Genomic DNA, 18,092 nt, shown 5'->3' with positions numbered 1-18,092 from the left:
GGGGATGAGACCCTACGGCCCCAAGTTAGCTGACCTTCAAGCTAAGCTGAATGCAGAAGCAGCATGGCTTTTCAGATAGAGTTTTCTATATTTTCTCACCCACTTGGATGAGGCCAAAGGAAAAAAAAAACAACCTGTTTCTTTATTAATGATGCTTTCTGCAGAGTTAGATTAAGCACTGATTAAAGGCAGATGCTTCCAAAGTATAAATGTAAGTATCATCTCAGTCACTTCTCCGGTTACAGGGTTTCCTACACGATTCTTTAAAATCACTTTGGCTCACTTCCCATTCGCCTTCCTCTATGCTCTCCACCCAGCTTTGGAGCCGCCCCTCCCAGAAGGGCTTCAACTGTCAGGAGCAGAAGCTTGGACTCTGTGAGAGACTTGCTCTGTGGAGAGCTTCAAGAGGTGCCACGGGAGCTGCTGCCTGGAGCTGCCTTACCAGGAGGAAGGTAAGTCTTCCGGGCTGGGAGCAGCCCTGTTCCTCTGTCCTTTCAAGGCTGGACCTGCCACTATGGAACTTGCTGATTTTTTTCATCAGGGTGAAGTACGGGTCTTCTGTAACATTTTCCTGCTCAAATCAGAGGCAGAGACCAGGTACCAGGATACATGGCTTAGGTAATAGGGTCCATCAGGTGATTCTCCTCCTTTCAAGTGCTCTGAGAGGGCATGGGAATAGAAGATGGTCAGCTGGCTGGCCTGGTAGGTGCTTGCAACCCTGGACTTTGAGTCAGAAACTGGACTTTTCTAGAAATGATGTGTTCAAGTCTTGGTCTCCATCTGAGGCTATGGTGCAAATCCTCCAAACATTTTCTGAATTCCCTGTGGCCAGTTAACTTAATCAGAAATTGATATACATGAGGGTGTTTTTGTTTTTTTTTTAGAAGAGCTAGCACCTAGCTTGGGATTGGCTTTGGACGGAGATCAAATTGTGTTAAAGTCTGTACATGTTTGCTTTCTTTCTGATTTTCTTATGGGATCTATGAAGGAGGAAGAGTATGTATATATTCTTGTAGCCCACATTAATGAATATGACTTATGCATCACCAAAGTTGGAACTTGTTATGGGGACCACCACCCAAAATGGATGAAAGGGCATCCTGTAGAGTATAGTCACCACTGGACTCTCTGGCTTGGGTGAGTGGGAGGGTGTCATGGTGGGGCCCGTGGGATGCCTGTGGGAGTGACATGTGAATGGTAGCAGTGAGGCTGATGTTCAGGGAAGAATGCCACACACAGTGAGGGTGCCATCCACCCAGCCCAGCTGGAAGCTGTGTGCCTTTTTCCTCCTGACTTCCTTCTGTCACCTTCTTGGACTGTCTTAGCTTAGGTATAACAATGTAGGCGGATAGGTGGAATTGCATGAATTGAGATTCTCCAGCACTTACAGGATCATAGGCAAGTATTTCCATTTCTCTAAGTCCTGTTTTCTTTTGTAAAATGTGGATGGTATAATAGTATCTACCCTGTAGCTCTCTTGGGAAATTATGAGAGATAATCTATTTAAAGTGTTTGACAGTGCTTAGCCCATGGCTCAGACTCTTATTAACCTCAGGGTGGACCTTTGGCATTTTAGATTGTGTGGACCAGATCCATGGCAAAAGGTTCTGGTTGTACAGCTGCAATCCTTTTGTGACTTCCTCTTACTGGTTAGGGAAAAGTGTGAGGGTCGAGCTCCTAGACAAAACTAGCAAGAAACACTAGTTAAAGGAAGATGTAAGGTTAAAATCTCTGCCTCTTAAGAGAGGGATTCAGCTTAATTCCAGATGAATATTTCTTTTCAGAAATCCCCCAAGGATAATATTTATCTCATTAGATTGCTCTGAGGATTAAATGAGATAATAATTTTGCCTGGAACAAGATAGACATCAGTATATGACATCTATCATTGTGAAAATGTTTGAAATGTCATGTTAATTGAAAAATTCACAGAGTGAAATGGCATATGTATCGCAATGAGCGCTATGTAAATATATTCATAAGAAGACTACAGAAAAGAAATCCCTCCCAAATGTTAAAACTTGCATGTGGTCAGTAGCTTTGGTTTGTGAGTGATCATTTCCTTGTTTTCTAAATTTTCTTTAATGGATGATTCTATCAGCCCAAGCCCTGGCAGGAAACAGATAGCACATTCAAACTGGGCATTTTGAGGATGTTTTATTGAAGAGACATTTTATAAAAGTTCAGGCAGAGTTACAGTAACAGAAACAAGTTAGAGTGCTGTTCTCAGGTGTGTTGAGAATGGGGTGACATTATATTCCACGTCTGAAGGGGAAGGGGAATGTACTATAGAACCGGAAGTGAAGCTGTGTGGATAGAACCAGAAGGGAAGCTGACAGGAACTGTGCTGCATGCTGCCATCAGGGAGAGAGTTGGGAAAGAAATCCCTGCCCCCATTCTCCACTGTTCTCTGGGTCTCTCACTGGTGCCTCCCATTGGCCAAGCTCAACCAGAAGCCAGAGTTCAAGGGACCCCAGTGAGGGGGCTCCAGATAGATCAGCTCATGGGCATTGAGTAGGGTGGGAAAGGATGGCGAGAGACCTGTAGAGCAAATTAAGATGGCCAGCACAGTAAGATTATGTAGCTGTTGTAATTATAGGTAAAATCATAAACAAGAAAGAAAAGCCTTTTGCTATGCTCAGTGCTTTCACACCATACTCTTCTGACTTCTAGCCTTCATAACTGTGCCTTCCTCCAGGCTCCCAAAGCCCCTGGTGCAGCTGCACTCATTGTATGGCTTCATCCTTCGTGCTTGACTTGCTTGATTCCCCACACCATTGTAAGACCCTGGAGGCTGGTAAGACCCAGCACATGAGTGAACAAACGATTGGAATTCAGATCTAAATAACTCTATAAAGCTATAGATTTGAATTAAGGTCTGGAGCTACTTAACAGAGAGTGGATTCCTGATGAATTTAGGGTCTCTGCTCACGGAAGTGAGGCCTTAGCCCTCCTTCCTAGGTGAGTGTTTGTTTTTTATTTGGTGGCAGTGGGCCTGTGAGCCTGTTGAGCCCAGACAGGCCCTCAGAGGCCCTGACAAATGGCTCCCCACCTCGCTGGCCAGTTTAGCCTATCACCTGATGGGGGTCTGGCAGAGCATTCTCACGGGCCTCCCAGTCGCCAGGATTGCCTTGTGTCAAATCATAATTCACATGGGCTCCTGGTTTAGGACTGTAAATTGAGATTAAGCTTGCTTCCTTTCTGACTCGAGGAGATTTAGAGCCTGTCTTTATACCTGATACTTTAACTCTCTGTTTTGAATTAGAGAATGTTTTGAGCCCTTGAAGAATTTTTGCAATCTTTTTTCAATCCTATGAAAGTCACATACATGCATATAACTCAAATAGCTCCAAAGGAGGAAATGTTGGGAAGGATAGAACATGAAAAATAAAATGTTTCCACCTTAACCAATATATCTAGTCTACTTTTAACCATTTCAGTTTTTCAGGCTTCTGGTCACTTAACTCTAAATAATTCTCTTATATGTCTGTTTCTTGATTTATCAAGTTTAAGTAAAAATTATTGAATTGTGACTGTGTGTAATGAAGGATGACTTCCCTGGTGGCTCAGACGGTGATGAAGGATTTAACTCCTTACAGTAATCCTTCTGCCTTTCTCATGATTTCTTCCAGTTTTTGTTCCCTGTATTTCTAATTTGGTTTTGCACTTAATTACCTGTGTAATTTTAAGGGATAAACTTGTACTGCTTGATGCGTTGACCTTCCATAGAATGTCGTATTTCTCTTAAGTGTTTAGGATGAGGAAGTTGGTGCCTCTGAACTTCCCTTCATCTTTTCTCTCCAACTTCAGCTTGTAACAGTATTTTATAACATTTATAACATTTTTAAGTCTATCCTGTAATTATAATTAATTTTTCTTTATGTATCAGATGATTGTTAAAAATAAAAACCTAATATATAACCTTCATGATATAGTGATTTTTGTAGCTATAAGTCTCTAAAACCAAGTACTATATTTGGACCCTTAAAGAAGGGGTGGACTCTGAAAGCACTGACCTTCTGCTGCGTGAAGGAGAATATTCTAAGTGTCAGGTCACATGGACTCTCTTTTTTCCCTATTCTTATAATCTGTTGGCTGCTCAGATCATTTAGTTGGCCTCATGTGTAAAACATGACTTTTTGAAGAACATTTTATTTTCATGAAATTTCTAATTATCTTTCTTTTCTTACTTATTAATAAGCCAGTTTCTTAATCATATATTTTTGTTAGAGAGAATTTACTTATTTATTTATTTTTTAAATATAAATTTATTTATTTTAATTGGAGGTTAATTACAATATTGTATTCGTTCTGCCATACATTGACATGAATCTGCCACAGGTATACACGTGTTCCCCGTCCCCTCCCCGTACCATCCCTCTTGGACTTTATTCTTGAAGACTTTTTCTTATGGTGTTCTGATTTCTGATTCTTGCTGGATAAAGACCATTGAGGTGCAGATATCCTGGAATAGTTTTATTGCACTCTTGGGTTGGGTACAGTATATCTTGGAGCCCATGCAGCCTCCATTTTTTGATTCTTTTTTTGCTGTTTGGGAGCATATACTCAACTTTTTTGGTAACGAATCATTTAATGTTAGAAAAATTTGCCTCCCCACTTAAGTATTAATGAGGCTTAGGAAAAAATTGCACTTAGCTAATTTAATTCTTTGTGGGCGCCCCTGGTGGCTCAGATGGTAAAGAATCTGTCCGCAATGCAGGAGGCCCAAGTTTGATCCCTGGGTCAGGAAGATCCTCTGGAGAAGGAAATGGCAACCCACTCCAGTATTCTTGCCTGGGAAATCCCATGGACAGAGGAGCCTGGAGGGCTGCAGTCCACAGAGTTGGACACTACTGAGCAACTAACATACACACAAATTAATTCTTCAATGAATTTTCCATGCAATGAAATTATTTTCTGTACAGAAATTTTCAGAATTAAATATTTTTGTATTTGAATATTTCCAAATTGTATCATTTATAATTTGTGCCATATTTATTTTACTAATTCATTACCTTAATTAATTTTGCATGTGCAGCCTCTGTTTCTACAGTCCAGTTTTCCTGAGTCTACTTCTGTTAAAGATTATTTGATTCTTCCATTAATTTTTTTCAGTTAATAAGAAAATTTTACTGCATGTGGTTTTATTTTATCAGATTTGAGTTGATAATTTTTATAAACTCTTCTTTTTTCCTGGGTCAATTTTTGTGGTTTTCAGTGTTACCTTTTTTTTTCCTTCTTTAGACAGTTTATTTTAGTTGTTGTTATTTAAAAGAAGAATGCCAAAATAATTGTGGCTTAAGATTTGAATCTAAAACTTGTGTTGAACAGCTCTTGAATACATGTCATTATATCCAGGTTATTATCCAAAGCTCATGAGAAATTATCCTCTATAGATGCAAATGCTAATTTATACCTATTTATTATTGTTAGTCAGAAAATTCTTCTGATTACATTTTCCCTAATGGTTTCATACTTCCCCCCTCCTCCCAGTATTACATTTAAGATGTAGTTCTTTAGTTATTACATCGTCTATAACAAATTTTGATGTGTGCAGTTTCAGGGGGTTGTCAGTTTCATTTGTGTTGTTTATTTTTATAAAGTCTTTTTTACTCAAGAACCCAACCAAGATACCTCAGGGTCAGAACAGCAGGATCAGAGTGTCCATTTTCTTTTTTAATAGTCTCATTATTATGTCAAGAGCCCTCCACTGTATTTCTTGCTGCAACTTAGCATAAAGTCTAGTTTTTGCCATCAAGGGTCTTTACCTGGCTCAACCATTTTATAGGATCAACTAACATTCATATGCTATTTACAGCAAAGAACTTTATGCTTGTCTTAAATGTCTTTTATGAGCTCTAGAGCCAAACTCAGTAGAGTATCATATGCTTACTTCATTTGTATAAATTTGACTATACACGTTTATGAGAAGAGTAATTTAAATAGTGTAGCCAGTTCCATCATCTGGGCACATCTATTATGAGCTTGACCCTGAATGAGTGGAGGACAGAATCCTCTGAATCTATGGTCCCAGGTTTGGTTTCTGTTGACATACAGCTCACACCTTGTGAATATTACATTACCCTTAGTGTGTTTAAAGACATTTTTTTGTTGCCTTTATTATGACTCTTAAACACAATCCAGCTACTTTCTTCACTGAAGAAAGAGTGACTGGTTCTGGCACTGGAAGAAAACTGGCAGTACTGAATGTGTTGACAAATGAATTGAGATGCCTCTTCAATATGGTACCTCCCTAAGGGACTTTCAAGGGAAATTTTGACCATGTTTTTAGGTTTTTTTTTTTTAATTATTATTTTAAATGTGCTGTTTTCAGAGCCTAATGTGTATAAGCTGTGATTTTCTTGTACTGAAGTGCTTCTTGATTCTCTTTGCTTGCAGGTCCTGTCGATAGCTTCAACTCCATGTGTTTTAAACTGAATCTGTTCACCCATAGCTTTCTCCTTCCCTAGTGCTCTCTATGTGAGTGAGTGGCACTGTTAACCCACTTGCCCAATCCAGGAGCCTTGGCTCCTTCCTATCACTCAAATCCACCTGTTTCTTAAATGACTCTCAAATCCATCTACTCCATTAGGTCATCCTCAGTGGTTATGACCCGTTGAAACAGTTTCTAAGTTCACTTCTCCTCTTCTAGCCTTCTCAACTCCTTCATCCCCTTATCCCAAATCTATCCATTCTCACCAGTAAGAGGGATATTAAAAAATGATAGTGTTTCTCCTCTGTAATAGTAATAACTCAAATGTTAGCAACTCCCCCCTACCCTCAGGGTGAAGTTCATGATCTTTACTAAGTATTATAGGCCCCCACACACTCTCTGATGCTGACTGACCATCATGCTCCACAAAAATCTCCATTCTGGGCAAACAAGACCTGTTGATGGATAATGTGCTTTTTCAACCAAGTGTCTTTGTTCATGCTCTTTCCTCTCCCTGCAACACTCTGATGTCCCTTATTTTCTTCTCTGAGACTTACATCTCCTTCAGGTCTCAACTAAGACATTAAAGCTTTGGTAACCCATCGCTGATTCGGCAAAGCTGCTTAGATACTCTCCTCTATTCCTTTCCTAGAGTAGCATTTGTCTTACTCTGTTATAATTTCATGTCTTTTATCTGTCTTCTCCACTACAGCAGGGCAGCATAACTGTAGTGCCTGGAGGAGCAATGGAGGTTTTTTTCACCATTAATACCTAGCACTGTGCCTGGAACAGGCACTGAACACATGGTTGTTCAATGAAGACACCAGTCCTATGTCAGACTCCCATTGTAATTCCCTGGAGGAGTGTGAGAATTAGTCCTAGATTGTCATTCAGTAAATTAGAAAGGAAAAGGATGCTTGATATGGAGAATAAATGCATTCAACTGAAACAGTATTTTTTTTCCCTGAGTCTGGTTTTAAGTCTGAAGCTGTGGAGAAAGTCCTTATAGAAAGTGCTATCAGGGATAAGGGCTGGCAGAGCTATTATCCCATGATAGAGTGACCCTATTGGCTTTGGCAAACCCATTTTGCTTCCTTGGAGTCTTGCTTCTGCCTGGTCTGGATTTCAGAAATAAGGGAGCTGGCATAGGATCATAGATGATAGTATAAATGTTCATGACCGTGTTTATGGTTCTTTTGTTTCCATCCTATCACATTTCAAGAACTTTTCTGACCAAAGGTGAAGAAAGACTCATGAACTCATAGTTTTGATTTTTACAACCCCCAGTTATGGCCCATTTGATTCCCTATTCCTTCCTCTCCTGTTCACATTGTGACCACTTGTCTACCATTAGTAGGTCCTATTTCAGTAGTTCAGCTGATTTAGTCTTATTGTCTTGCTTGGTGCTCAGTTTTACAGACTGAGCTGCTGCTTCTGCTCATTGATCTTGAACTCAGCTTCTCACCTGTTCCCAGGTCCTTCAGGAATGATGTTCTGCTTTGGTCTCACGTTTGCCCCAAATTCTTGGTATATTCACAATTATGGTCAACTTTTCTGATTTTCCACACAGCTAATGAGCTCCCCAGGTCCCCCCATCTCAGTCTCAACTCTGTAGACTCCATGGTTCTATCCATGTAAAGTAGAATCTCAGGGAAGAAATTAGAGTATAATCTCTACCTCCCAGATCTCTCTGAGAATCTATTTACTGCTTGTCTCTGTCCCAAGGGTGAAGATGGATGACAGGTGCTACCCAGTGATCTTTCCAGATGGGAGGAATTTCCGCCCCTTCACTCCTGACTCTTTGGCTGCAATCAAGAAGCGGATCGCCATCCAAAAGGAGAAAAATAAGTCCAAAGATCGGAAAGCAGCAGAACGCGAGCCTCGACCTCAACTTGACCTAAAGGTCTCCAGAAAGTTGCCCAAGCTTTATGGTGACATTCCCCGTGACCTGATAGCAAAGCCCCTAGAAGACCTGGACCCATTCTACCACAATCATAAGGTACCTCTGTGAGGAGACGGGAGTGTTGTAACCACAAAGTACAACTGGCACTGCAAGGATCTCCTTGGGCTATAAAGAGGCCAGACCCCACTTCTCCTTTGCTGTCACCCTGTCTTTGATTTCCAATCCTAAGAATGGCTTTCAGTACTAATTTATCTCTATAATAATGCATATCTTGGAGAAGATAAGGACTAGGAGCAGTAGAAGGGTAAAACGGTGTCAGGAAAGAACTGGACCAGCAGTCAGAAAGGTTGAATACAGACCATTTCAAGTGCTTGAATTTATAAGTTTGGGTAAATAATTTCACTAATTGTCACTTTTATAATCAGTAAAATGAGAACAACGCCTGCTTTCCCTTCATTACAGCATAGACATGCGATGGAGGCACTTTATAAACTGTAAAACATGATGCTGATATGAAGGATTAATACCACTGTCCATGAATGTCTGTTTCAGCAACTAAAGTTTACCTTGAGAAACTCTTAACCAGTAGGCTTGTTAGGTTATTAATATGAAGGTCAAAGCCCCAAACCAACACTTGACACAAAAGAGGATCTCAATAAATAAAGTTTAAGAATATTGTAATCAAGTGGGCACATGCAGATTCTATGTAAACTCCATACGTGATAGTCTTGCTGTTTTATCTACCTAGATGTAGGGAAATTCTAATAAAAGTTTCTCAAAGAGGTTCCTGAATGAGGAAGTATGAGCTCAAGCTCTTCTGATGGCTGGTCAAAAACCCAGGGCAGTGAGGAAAGTCCTCTATAACCCATGAGAAACTGACTTCTCCAAAGGAAGATTGCCTGGTTTGTACGTCCTTGAACTGAACAGACTTGGGATTACCAGGCCAAATGAGGACTGTGTAATGGAGGAAAGTGTGGTATGAGTGGGAAGAACAAGAAAGGAGAAAGGAGATGAAAGAACAAAAACACTTCATTATCTCTCCCTCTCCTAATGCTCCAGGATTCCAGGGGCTTCTTAGAGGCAGAGTCATTGGAAATAAGTTAACTCCAGGAGACCTCCTTCTGCCTCAGGTCTGGGTAGGGAACCCAGGAGGTAGGCAGCAGCTTGGTGTGTTATGGAGAATCCTGGGAGGACAGACTCTGTTCCAGCTGGGGTGGGTGTTCTAGGACCATCTCTTCTAAATCTGGGTCCTCCCTTTAAATCAGGAGACATGATACTTGTTCGGAGCTCTTACACCCACAGCCTCACATGCCAGTGCTCTCAGCACTCCTGTGAACCATGGGTGGTGTCATTAGCACTTCACCTTACAGATGGGGAAACAAAGCTTTGATGGGGAAGTGGCTTACACCAGGTCAAGCAGCCCGTTAGTGGTGGAGCTGGGACTCAAACCCAAGGGTTCTTTCTGTAGTCACAGGTCACTTCTTATCTTTCAAAGCTTCCATTTTTGAAAGAGAAAAGAGTGGAGATGTGTCAGCAAGCAGACAGGAAATACCTATATTTTAAATCATTAAAACCTTGGGAAGTGTAGTTAAATACACCATTAGTTGAAATATTTAAAGCAGTCAGAGGAGGCATTAATAAAATATCTAGGTCAAAGGGCACAGAAATAGAGCCATAGCATGCCACATATTAATCTGGGTGACCCACCTCAGGAGAGGTTTACTCTCTGCCCTAAAATCATCTTTCTGTCCAGAGGAAGTACACGGAATCCCTAAAATGAGTCTTAGACTCCTGGGCTCATAGCTTTCAAGGAATCCTGTAGCCCATTTCATTTTGTTATGGAGTAAAAAGAAAGCATCCTAGTCCACATTCTCCCTGCTGCCAGATAGCCAGCAGACAAGTTCCACAACTCGGTGAAGGAAGCTGATGCTTGGCAGTGGCTGAAGTTCTGGTCCCTCAACCAAGGTGGCAGCTAACCTGCTGTTTCTGTGCCTGGATGACAAGACCTGTTTTCCCTGTCTGAGAACATGCTGAATTACATGTCAAGGAGTACTTTCTGCAAGTCTGAAAAAAGCAGTGACATGGAAGACAGGAATGACCCTAGTTCTATGAAGGCTTTTATAACTAACAGCCTTGGGAACCGATAAGGGGACAGCAGATGACTGTTATATGGAAAGGGGATGGTTTGAAGGTTATGTTAGAAGCCTGTGAGTCATTGGTTTTGTCCAGAGGCAGCTTCATGCCCAGAGCCCAGGAAGAGATGCAAGGAGGAAGCAGGCGTTTTTCAGCAGGGCCCAATTGGACACTTTGGGTGAGAAGTGCACCAAATCTTTCCTGGATTTGGCATCCCTGGTTATACCCATGACAAGGCAGCAGAGACTCCAGTGAATGTTCAGTTCTACTTCTGTCTCTTCAAGTTCTCTTCTAATTCTCATCTCCATAAATAGTACAATACAAAGGGTTTTATTTGACCCAGTTATTACTCTTTATCTCTTTTTTGTTTGTTTGCAGGGCCCATGCACTTCATTTCTGTGGCCTCCAGAATATGTCACTGGGTGAAAAGTCCATAGCTCAACAGTTATTTTAGGCGTGAGGACTGACTTTCAACAGATCAGAGTCTTGGAGCCCTGAGAGAGACCTAAGCCACATGGGTGGGGGGGATCTACTGGCTTCCAAAGTGAAGTGTAAGCTGCTCAGAAAGTACCTCTGGCTTCAGAAGGTAACTCTCTAGTCAGAAGCTGCTGTCATAATATGACAAGCCATACCTCAACCTATGGTTCCACTAGATTTTCTCTAAGATGAACTCATGATAAATATTGTTTTGTCACTGCATATAATTCCTGTTGTGTGGTTTTTTGCCTTTTTTTTTTTTTGGCAGACATTTATGGTGTTGAACAAAAAGAGAACAATCTACCGCTTCAGCGCCAAACGTGCCTTGTTCATTTTGGGGCCTTTCAATTCAATCAGAAGTTTGGCCATTAGAATCTCAGTCCATTCATATCCTTTTGTTGCTTCTTTTACTAAGTCCAGGTCATGGGAAGCGTGCACAAGCTCGGGGGGTTCATGTGTCTGTTGAGTGGAAACAACCCATTCTTTCAACAAATACTGGCTGAGTGGCCCCACTGCATGACAGGCAGGGCTGTGCTGGGGCTGGCCCCCGTCTGGGACCCTGAGGCCTCGGAGGAGAGGAGAGGCTCAGCTGGGCTTTGGAGGCATCAAGAATGGCCTCCTGAAGAAAGGAACATCTAAGCTGAGACCCAGGTTGGCAACCTGTGTACTGAGTTTAACTGATAAATGAGTTGTGGTAGAACTACAGTATTTAAAGCTTTTTTGGAAACACTTTCTAGTGTTAAAAGTACAGATTTACAGGGGATGAGAAGAAACCTGGCAGTTTCAGATGGGAGGCGGGGGAGATGTGAAAAAGACAGGCGTGGGTTGGTAGACATAATGAAGTACTCAGGAAAACGGGAAGGAATATCTATTTAAGTTGGGTTCCCTAGAAGCAGAGCCTGAGATGGGATTCTTAATTAAGTGATTTAGTGGAGGAGTGCCGTCTGGAAAAGGAAAAAGGGAAACATCATAGAGCAAAAGGAGGAGCCAAACAAGGACAGGGCCTTAGCTGAGGCTACATCAGGCATCAGCCTGAGCCCACAGGGATCTTCAGAGCATGGGTTGTATCACAGAGCTGCCCCACCTGGAAGCCAGACGGCGAGTTTTTGCAAGTCTGTGGGTCAGACGTGTGGCAAGGGCATGTAGCCTTGCAGGGTGAGAGGCTGCCATTCGAGGACAATTCTTCAAGAAAGGGGGCAGCTGTGGGTTGTTCCAGTCAGCACTCACAAAAGACAGATGCTTCTGCAGAAAAAGGGTCCTGCAGGGACCCCTGCAGCCTCTGCTACAATAACCAGTGACATGGGCCGTCCTGCAGTGCACCTGCCTTAACAGCCCCGCTCACGTTGTTCAGCATGTTCATCATCTGTACTGTCATCATCAACTGCGTGTTCATGGCCTTGGCTCATCAGAAGAGCAGCATTGATGTGAAAACTGACCATGCTGAGTAAGTATTTTTCCTGCACACATTTATCCTATGTTTTTAAGCAAATAGACCTTAAAGAATCATGATTATATCAGAGTTTGGCTATGGAGAGAAGAAAAAGTCACCCATAATCTTAGATCCCCAACACCAATGCTGGCAGAGTCAGTTTCATTTTGAAACTTTCTCAGAATAGAGTCTTAGAAATGGGTTTACTAGCTGGACATCCATGACCCTGACTGGATACCCTAACTATGGTTGAATTGACAGTGACACACCCAAGTGGGCCTGATTTGCCTGGAGGGTTGAAGTCTCCCTCTCATGGAGAACTCGAGCGCTGCTTCCTGCTGGGCATGGTTCTACTCCACAGCAGATGTCATTTTGGTCTGCATGTCCCACCATTGGCCAGGCTTCTGCTAGAAAAGAGAGAATGGTAGGGTGAGAGGTGGAAGGCCAGATGGCTAGACAGAAATTGAAGTCAGAGGTGGCTGTCTCATTTGTTTGAGATCTGGATGAAAACTTGCAGAATCCTGCTGCTGCTGCTGCTGCTGTAAGTCGCTTCAGTCGTGTCCGACTCACAGGCTCCCCCGTCCCTGGGATTCTCCAGGCAAGAACACTGGAGTGGGTTGCCATTTCCTTCTCCAATGCATCAAAGTGAAAAGTGAAAGTGAAGTCGCTCAGTCGTGTCCGACTCTTAGCGACCCCATGGACTGCAGCCCACCAGGCTCCTCCATCCATCGGATTTTCCAGGCAAGAGTACTGGAGTGGGATGCCATTGCCTTCTCCGTGCAGAATCCTACACATCTGCAATTACAGCCTTTTTTTAAAAAAGACCCATAATTTTTATAAATTATACCTGAGTTTGAAAGATGGCATCTCAGGGCACACAGTAATTATGCTTCTGTGTTTATTTGTCACCTGAAAGGTGAGCAGTTTAGGAAAAAGCTGAAGCAGGAAGTAGTTCTTTCCCAAGGCAGCCTCATGACCATTTCTGCTCTTGTAACTAGCTGCTTTAGGATTTTTCAAGTTCCTAAGACCTTAGTTCTTTAGCTTTGAAGGCTAACAATGACTGGATATTCTACCAGAAAAGGTCCACTTTTAATCTGAACCAGCAGATTGTTCAAATGAATTGTTTCTGTCCCAGATGTGGGACCAGTATGTGTATGGTGTGTGTGTGCACACCAACCAAGCACTTTTTATTGGAATTATAACAAGAGAAATAGGATATTATCTTTTGGAGGAGGAGGAAGGAGAAGAAGGGAAATAAATGAGAAGACAGAACATGATGAAGGACTAAAGGAATAAAATGGAAATAGTTTTCTTTTTTTTAATTGTGATAAAATACATATTACCATAAATTTGCCATTTTAATCACTTTTAGGTGTACAGATCTGTGGTATTAAGTACATTCACACAGTTGTGCAACGATTACCACTCTCCGTCTCCACAACTATTTTTCATCTTGCAAAACTGAAACTGTACTCATTACATAATAACTCCTCATTCTGCCTTCCCCTCCAGGTTTCCCTGGAAACCACCATTATACTTCATGTCTCTATGTATTTGATTACTCTAGGTGCTTCATATAAAGGAATCATTTAACCTTTGTCTTTTTAAACTAGCTTATCTCCCTTAGTATATGACCTCAGGGTTCATCCATATTGCTGCATGTGACAGGATTTCTTTCCAAGACTCAGTAATATTTTATAGTATGTGTGTACCACATTTTATTAATTTGTTCATCTGTCAGTGAACATTTGGGTTGCTTCTACCTCTCGGCTATTGTGAATACTGCTGCTATTAACATGGTTGTGCAAGTATCTCTTCAAGACTCTGCTCTCAGTTATTTTGTATATATACCTAGAAGTGCAATTGCCAAATCATATGGTAATTCTAATCTTTTGAAGGTTCTTCATGCTAAATATTTGGTGGTTTCACTATTTTATAATCCCACCACTAGTGCACAAGAGTTTTAATCTTGCCACATCCTCACCTACACTTACTTTCTATTTTTTTTAAAAGTGGCTATTCTAGTGAGTATTCTAGTGAGTATGAGTGATATCTCATTGTGGTTTTGATTTGCATTTTTCTGATGATTGGTGATACTGAACATCTTTTCATAGGCTGGTTGGCAATTGGTATATAATCTTTGAAGAAATGTTCATTCAAGTCATTTGGCCATTTTAAAGCTGGATTATTTAATTTTTTTGTTGTTGACTTTGTAGGAGTTCTTTATGTAGTTCAAATATTAACCTCTCATCAGATTAATGATTTGCAAATATTACCTTCTAGGACTCTTATAGTTTCAGGTCTTACATTTAGCTTTAATCCATTTTGAGTTTAATTTTTGTACATGATGTAAAGGTCCAACTTCATTCTTTTAAATGTGGATATCTAGCTGTCCCAATACCATTTGTTGAAAAGACTGTCCATGCTGGCTGAAACTTTTCTCAAGAAAATGGCTATGAAGCTAGTGATTTAAAAACAGCTTTGCAACTTTATTCATGGACCTGTTTATCAGAAATCCCAAATATCAGAACTTGCTTGAGGACCTTGCCTTTCTGAACTCTGATTTCCTGAGACCGTAATGTTAAATGTCACATTAAAATGGAATCAAACCTCATGAAGGTCAGATCACATAGAGGGGCTCTCTGTGTTTCACATCACTTATCATATTTCTTCTTCTGGATGATTTGCTTTGTAGGTATGTCTTCCTTGGGATTTATTTATTTGAAGCATTAGTTAAAATATTGGCAAGAGGTTTTATTCTGGATGAGTTTTCTTTCCTGCGAGATCCGTGGAACTGGCTGGACTCCATTGTCATTGCAACAGCGTAAGAATGTTAAGATTTTTGCTGGTGGGAAAGAAGCCCTTTGGCTTCCATCTGGGTTCTTTGTGGATCCACATGAGTGGCTGAGTACAGCCAAGTAGTTGGTTGGCACTGAACTGCACCATGTAGCCAACTGGCCAGAGGACTTCACACACACAAATCCACTTCATCCTTTCTATCTGTTCCCCCCCAACCCCCCAACCAGGGACTGAATCTGGGCCATGGCAGTGAGAGTGCTGAGTCGTAACCACTGGACTGCCAGGGAATCCCCCACAAATCCATTTCTGGTCAAATACTCATGGTCTTACTTTTTCAGCCATTTACTCACCAAACACTGACCTGTTATGGGGCCAGGCTCTGTGGACCCAGGGTTGTGATAATGAGAAAACCATCATTCATGATTCTCACTCTGTTCGCAGTTCAGAGGGGATGTGAAGCATTTGTGTGTGTGCTTAGTCGCTCAGTCGTGTCCGACTCTTTGAGACCCCATGGACTGTAGCCCTCTAGGCTCCTCTGTCCATGGGATTCTCCAGGCAAGAATACTGGAGTGGGTAGCCTTTCCCTTCTTTGGGTGATCTTCCTGACTCAGGGATCAAACCCAGGTCTCCTGCCTTGCAGGCGGATTCTTTATCATCTGAGCCACTAGGGAAGCCCAATGAAGCATGACCATTAAAACCGGCTACAGTTAGTGCTAGCATGGGATGCTGTGCATCGTTCTGGCTGTCAGAAGATGGAGCGGGAACAAAGGGTCTAGAACATCTTTGTCTACTGAAAGCTCAAGGAGTTTCTGTCATGTTTCCTTCTAGAAGTGTTATTATTTTGGCTCTTGTGTTTATGTTTATGGTCCATTTTGAGTTAGTTGTTGTATATAGCAAGAGTGAGAGTTGAAGTTCTTTTTGAAGGAGAGGACATCAATCTGGCATCTGAATGATGAGCAAAATAAAAAGCAAGAGAAACAATGGCCCATTGCCAGCACAGTAATAATAAACCCAACCTTATTTAATTAGTACCAGCCATTGTCTTAAGCACTTTGCGTATATTTTTGTTTAATATTCACAAAAGCCCTTTGAGGTAAGTACTAGTAATTTCAGAGTTTTACATTTCAAGGTCAATAGTCAGATGTTATTGAGAGGTGGTATAGTACAATGCCGAAGAATACGGGCTCTGAAGCCAGGCTGCCTAGGCTCCTTCTGGACTTGACCGCATGGTTGAGAGACCTTAGGGACGTGTACTGGGGCCTGGAACTTGGTAGCAAGTCAATAAATGTTTAAGTTGATTTCTGTTATCCATGAATGTAGCTACAGCTGCCATGACTATTTCAAGGAATCCCCAACTATGTCCAAATATAAAGATCAGCTGAGAAGAGTCTCCTGTGCAATCTATGGTCCCTGGGTCCACAGCAATAGAGAGTGACATTGCCAGGTCTTGAGATGATGGTGGGGCTGGAAGGGGAGGCTGCAGATTTCATGCTGGTGGACAGAACCCAGGCTGTAATTACTTGGGACTTTTGTGGAGATGTGTAGGACAGATACATGACTGAGCAAGCCTGGACTTTCCTTGTGCTTTGTCTTATAGATTTGTATCATATTCTCCATATATCAATGACAGCAGCTTCAGTCTGTCATCCCTGCGTACCTTCCGAGTATTCAGAGCTTTGAAAGCAATTTCAGTAATTTCAGGTAAGTCACTCTAACTTTCAACATTGACTCTTAGCAGAAGAGAATAGTTAAAATTTCTAAATATGTCATGTAAACCAAAAACTAACAAACAATGCTCTTTATTCATTTATTTCATCATTCAACAAATATGTACTGAGCCCCTGATACGCACTGTGCTACCTGCCTGGGATATATCGGTGAGCAAACAGACAAAGGTCCCTGCCTTCATGGAGTTTACATTCTAGGTGGGGGATTGGGAAATGGACTGAAGTGATAACTATAATAAATAAATAAATTATATGGCATGCTTTTTCATGGAAAAATGAAATGGAAAAATAGGTAACCTGATGGCTCTTGGAAGTCATGGGGTTCAAGGAAGCAGGTTGCAGTTTTCGGTGGGGTGGTTAGTATAGGTGTCAATTGGAAAGGTGAGATGTGAGCAGATTTGAAATTGGTGAGGAAGTTTCACAAGCAGACATATGGGGAAGAGTATCCAGAGCCTAGGAAGCAGCCAGTCCACAGACCAGGGAATATGAAAGATGTGGATGGGGCTGGAGCAGACAGAGTGAGGGTCTAGGTGGGGGAGGAAGGACCACAAAGGTGAAGGGGAAGCACCTAAGTCCCAGGAAGTCTCGGGCTTTCCTCTGAGAGAAGTGGGAGCCATGCAAGGGCTTTGAGCAGAGGAGTCCCATGACCTGACTCAGGCTGTAGAAGAATTACTCTGGCTGTTGTGTGGGGAACAGAACTCGGGGGAGCAAAGGAAGAAGCAGGAAGACCAAGCAGGTGGCATGTTGGTTACCATGGATGCATGCTGCTCAGATCTCCTGCTGCAGGGAGCACAGTTGATGAAAGGTCCCAGCTGCCCCCTCTCTGGATTCACCACTGCATTCATGTTCATGCCAAGATCATGCTTTCCCTGCATCTGGGGAGCGCTAGTGCAGGCCCACCCCTAAAGGGTATGGGACTTCTCTATGGGGGACTTTGACTCAGGGGCTTCTCAGTAACCAGGGTGAGACTATCTCCCATATGCACTGCAGTCTGAAGCCCTTCCTATCTATCCTGCTTCCTTCCTGCTCTCCTTTTCCAGATGTCAGCTCTGGGTCACAGTCTGTGGCTCTCTCCACCCTCCATTCCCTCCTTTCAGACTATTCCTCATAGGCATTTCCCCCCAAATCTCCAGTGATCTGGTCTCAGAGTGTCTACTTCTCAGAGGGCCCAAACTGACACATGGGGCCACT

At 42.1% G+C, this 18,092-nt stretch overlaps 1 protein-coding gene across 1 annotated transcript in view; it reads left to right on the top strand.

The window, feature by feature from the left end:
• Window positions 1-223: 223 nt before the first annotated feature.
• The window catches only part of SCN11A (sodium voltage-gated channel alpha subunit 11), an 89,604-nt gene continuing 71,735 nt past the window's right edge, over window positions 224-18,092 (top strand). The window contains exons 1-6 of the mRNA XM_019985154.2: window positions 224-452; window positions 8,159-8,432; window positions 11,215-11,333; window positions 12,289-12,390; window positions 15,071-15,199; window positions 16,772-16,875. Coding sequence (XP_019840713.2) covers window positions 8,166-8,432; window positions 11,215-11,333; window positions 12,289-12,390; window positions 15,071-15,199; window positions 16,772-16,875 — 721 coding nt within the window. The 5' untranslated portion in view covers window positions 224-452; window positions 8,159-8,165. The remainder of the gene's footprint in view (window positions 453-8,158; window positions 8,433-11,214; window positions 11,334-12,288; window positions 12,391-15,070; window positions 15,200-16,771; window positions 16,876-18,092) is intronic.

Source organism: Bos indicus, chromosome 22, assembly GCF_029378745.1.
Source record: "Bos indicus isolate NIAB-ARS_2022 breed Sahiwal x Tharparkar chromosome 22, NIAB-ARS_B.indTharparkar_mat_pri_1.0, whole genome shotgun sequence".
Classification (NCBI taxonomy): domain Eukaryota; kingdom Metazoa; phylum Chordata; class Mammalia; order Artiodactyla; family Bovidae; genus Bos; species Bos indicus.
Note: the sequence above shows the minus strand (reverse complement) of the source record. Positions and strands in the feature narration are given on the sequence as shown.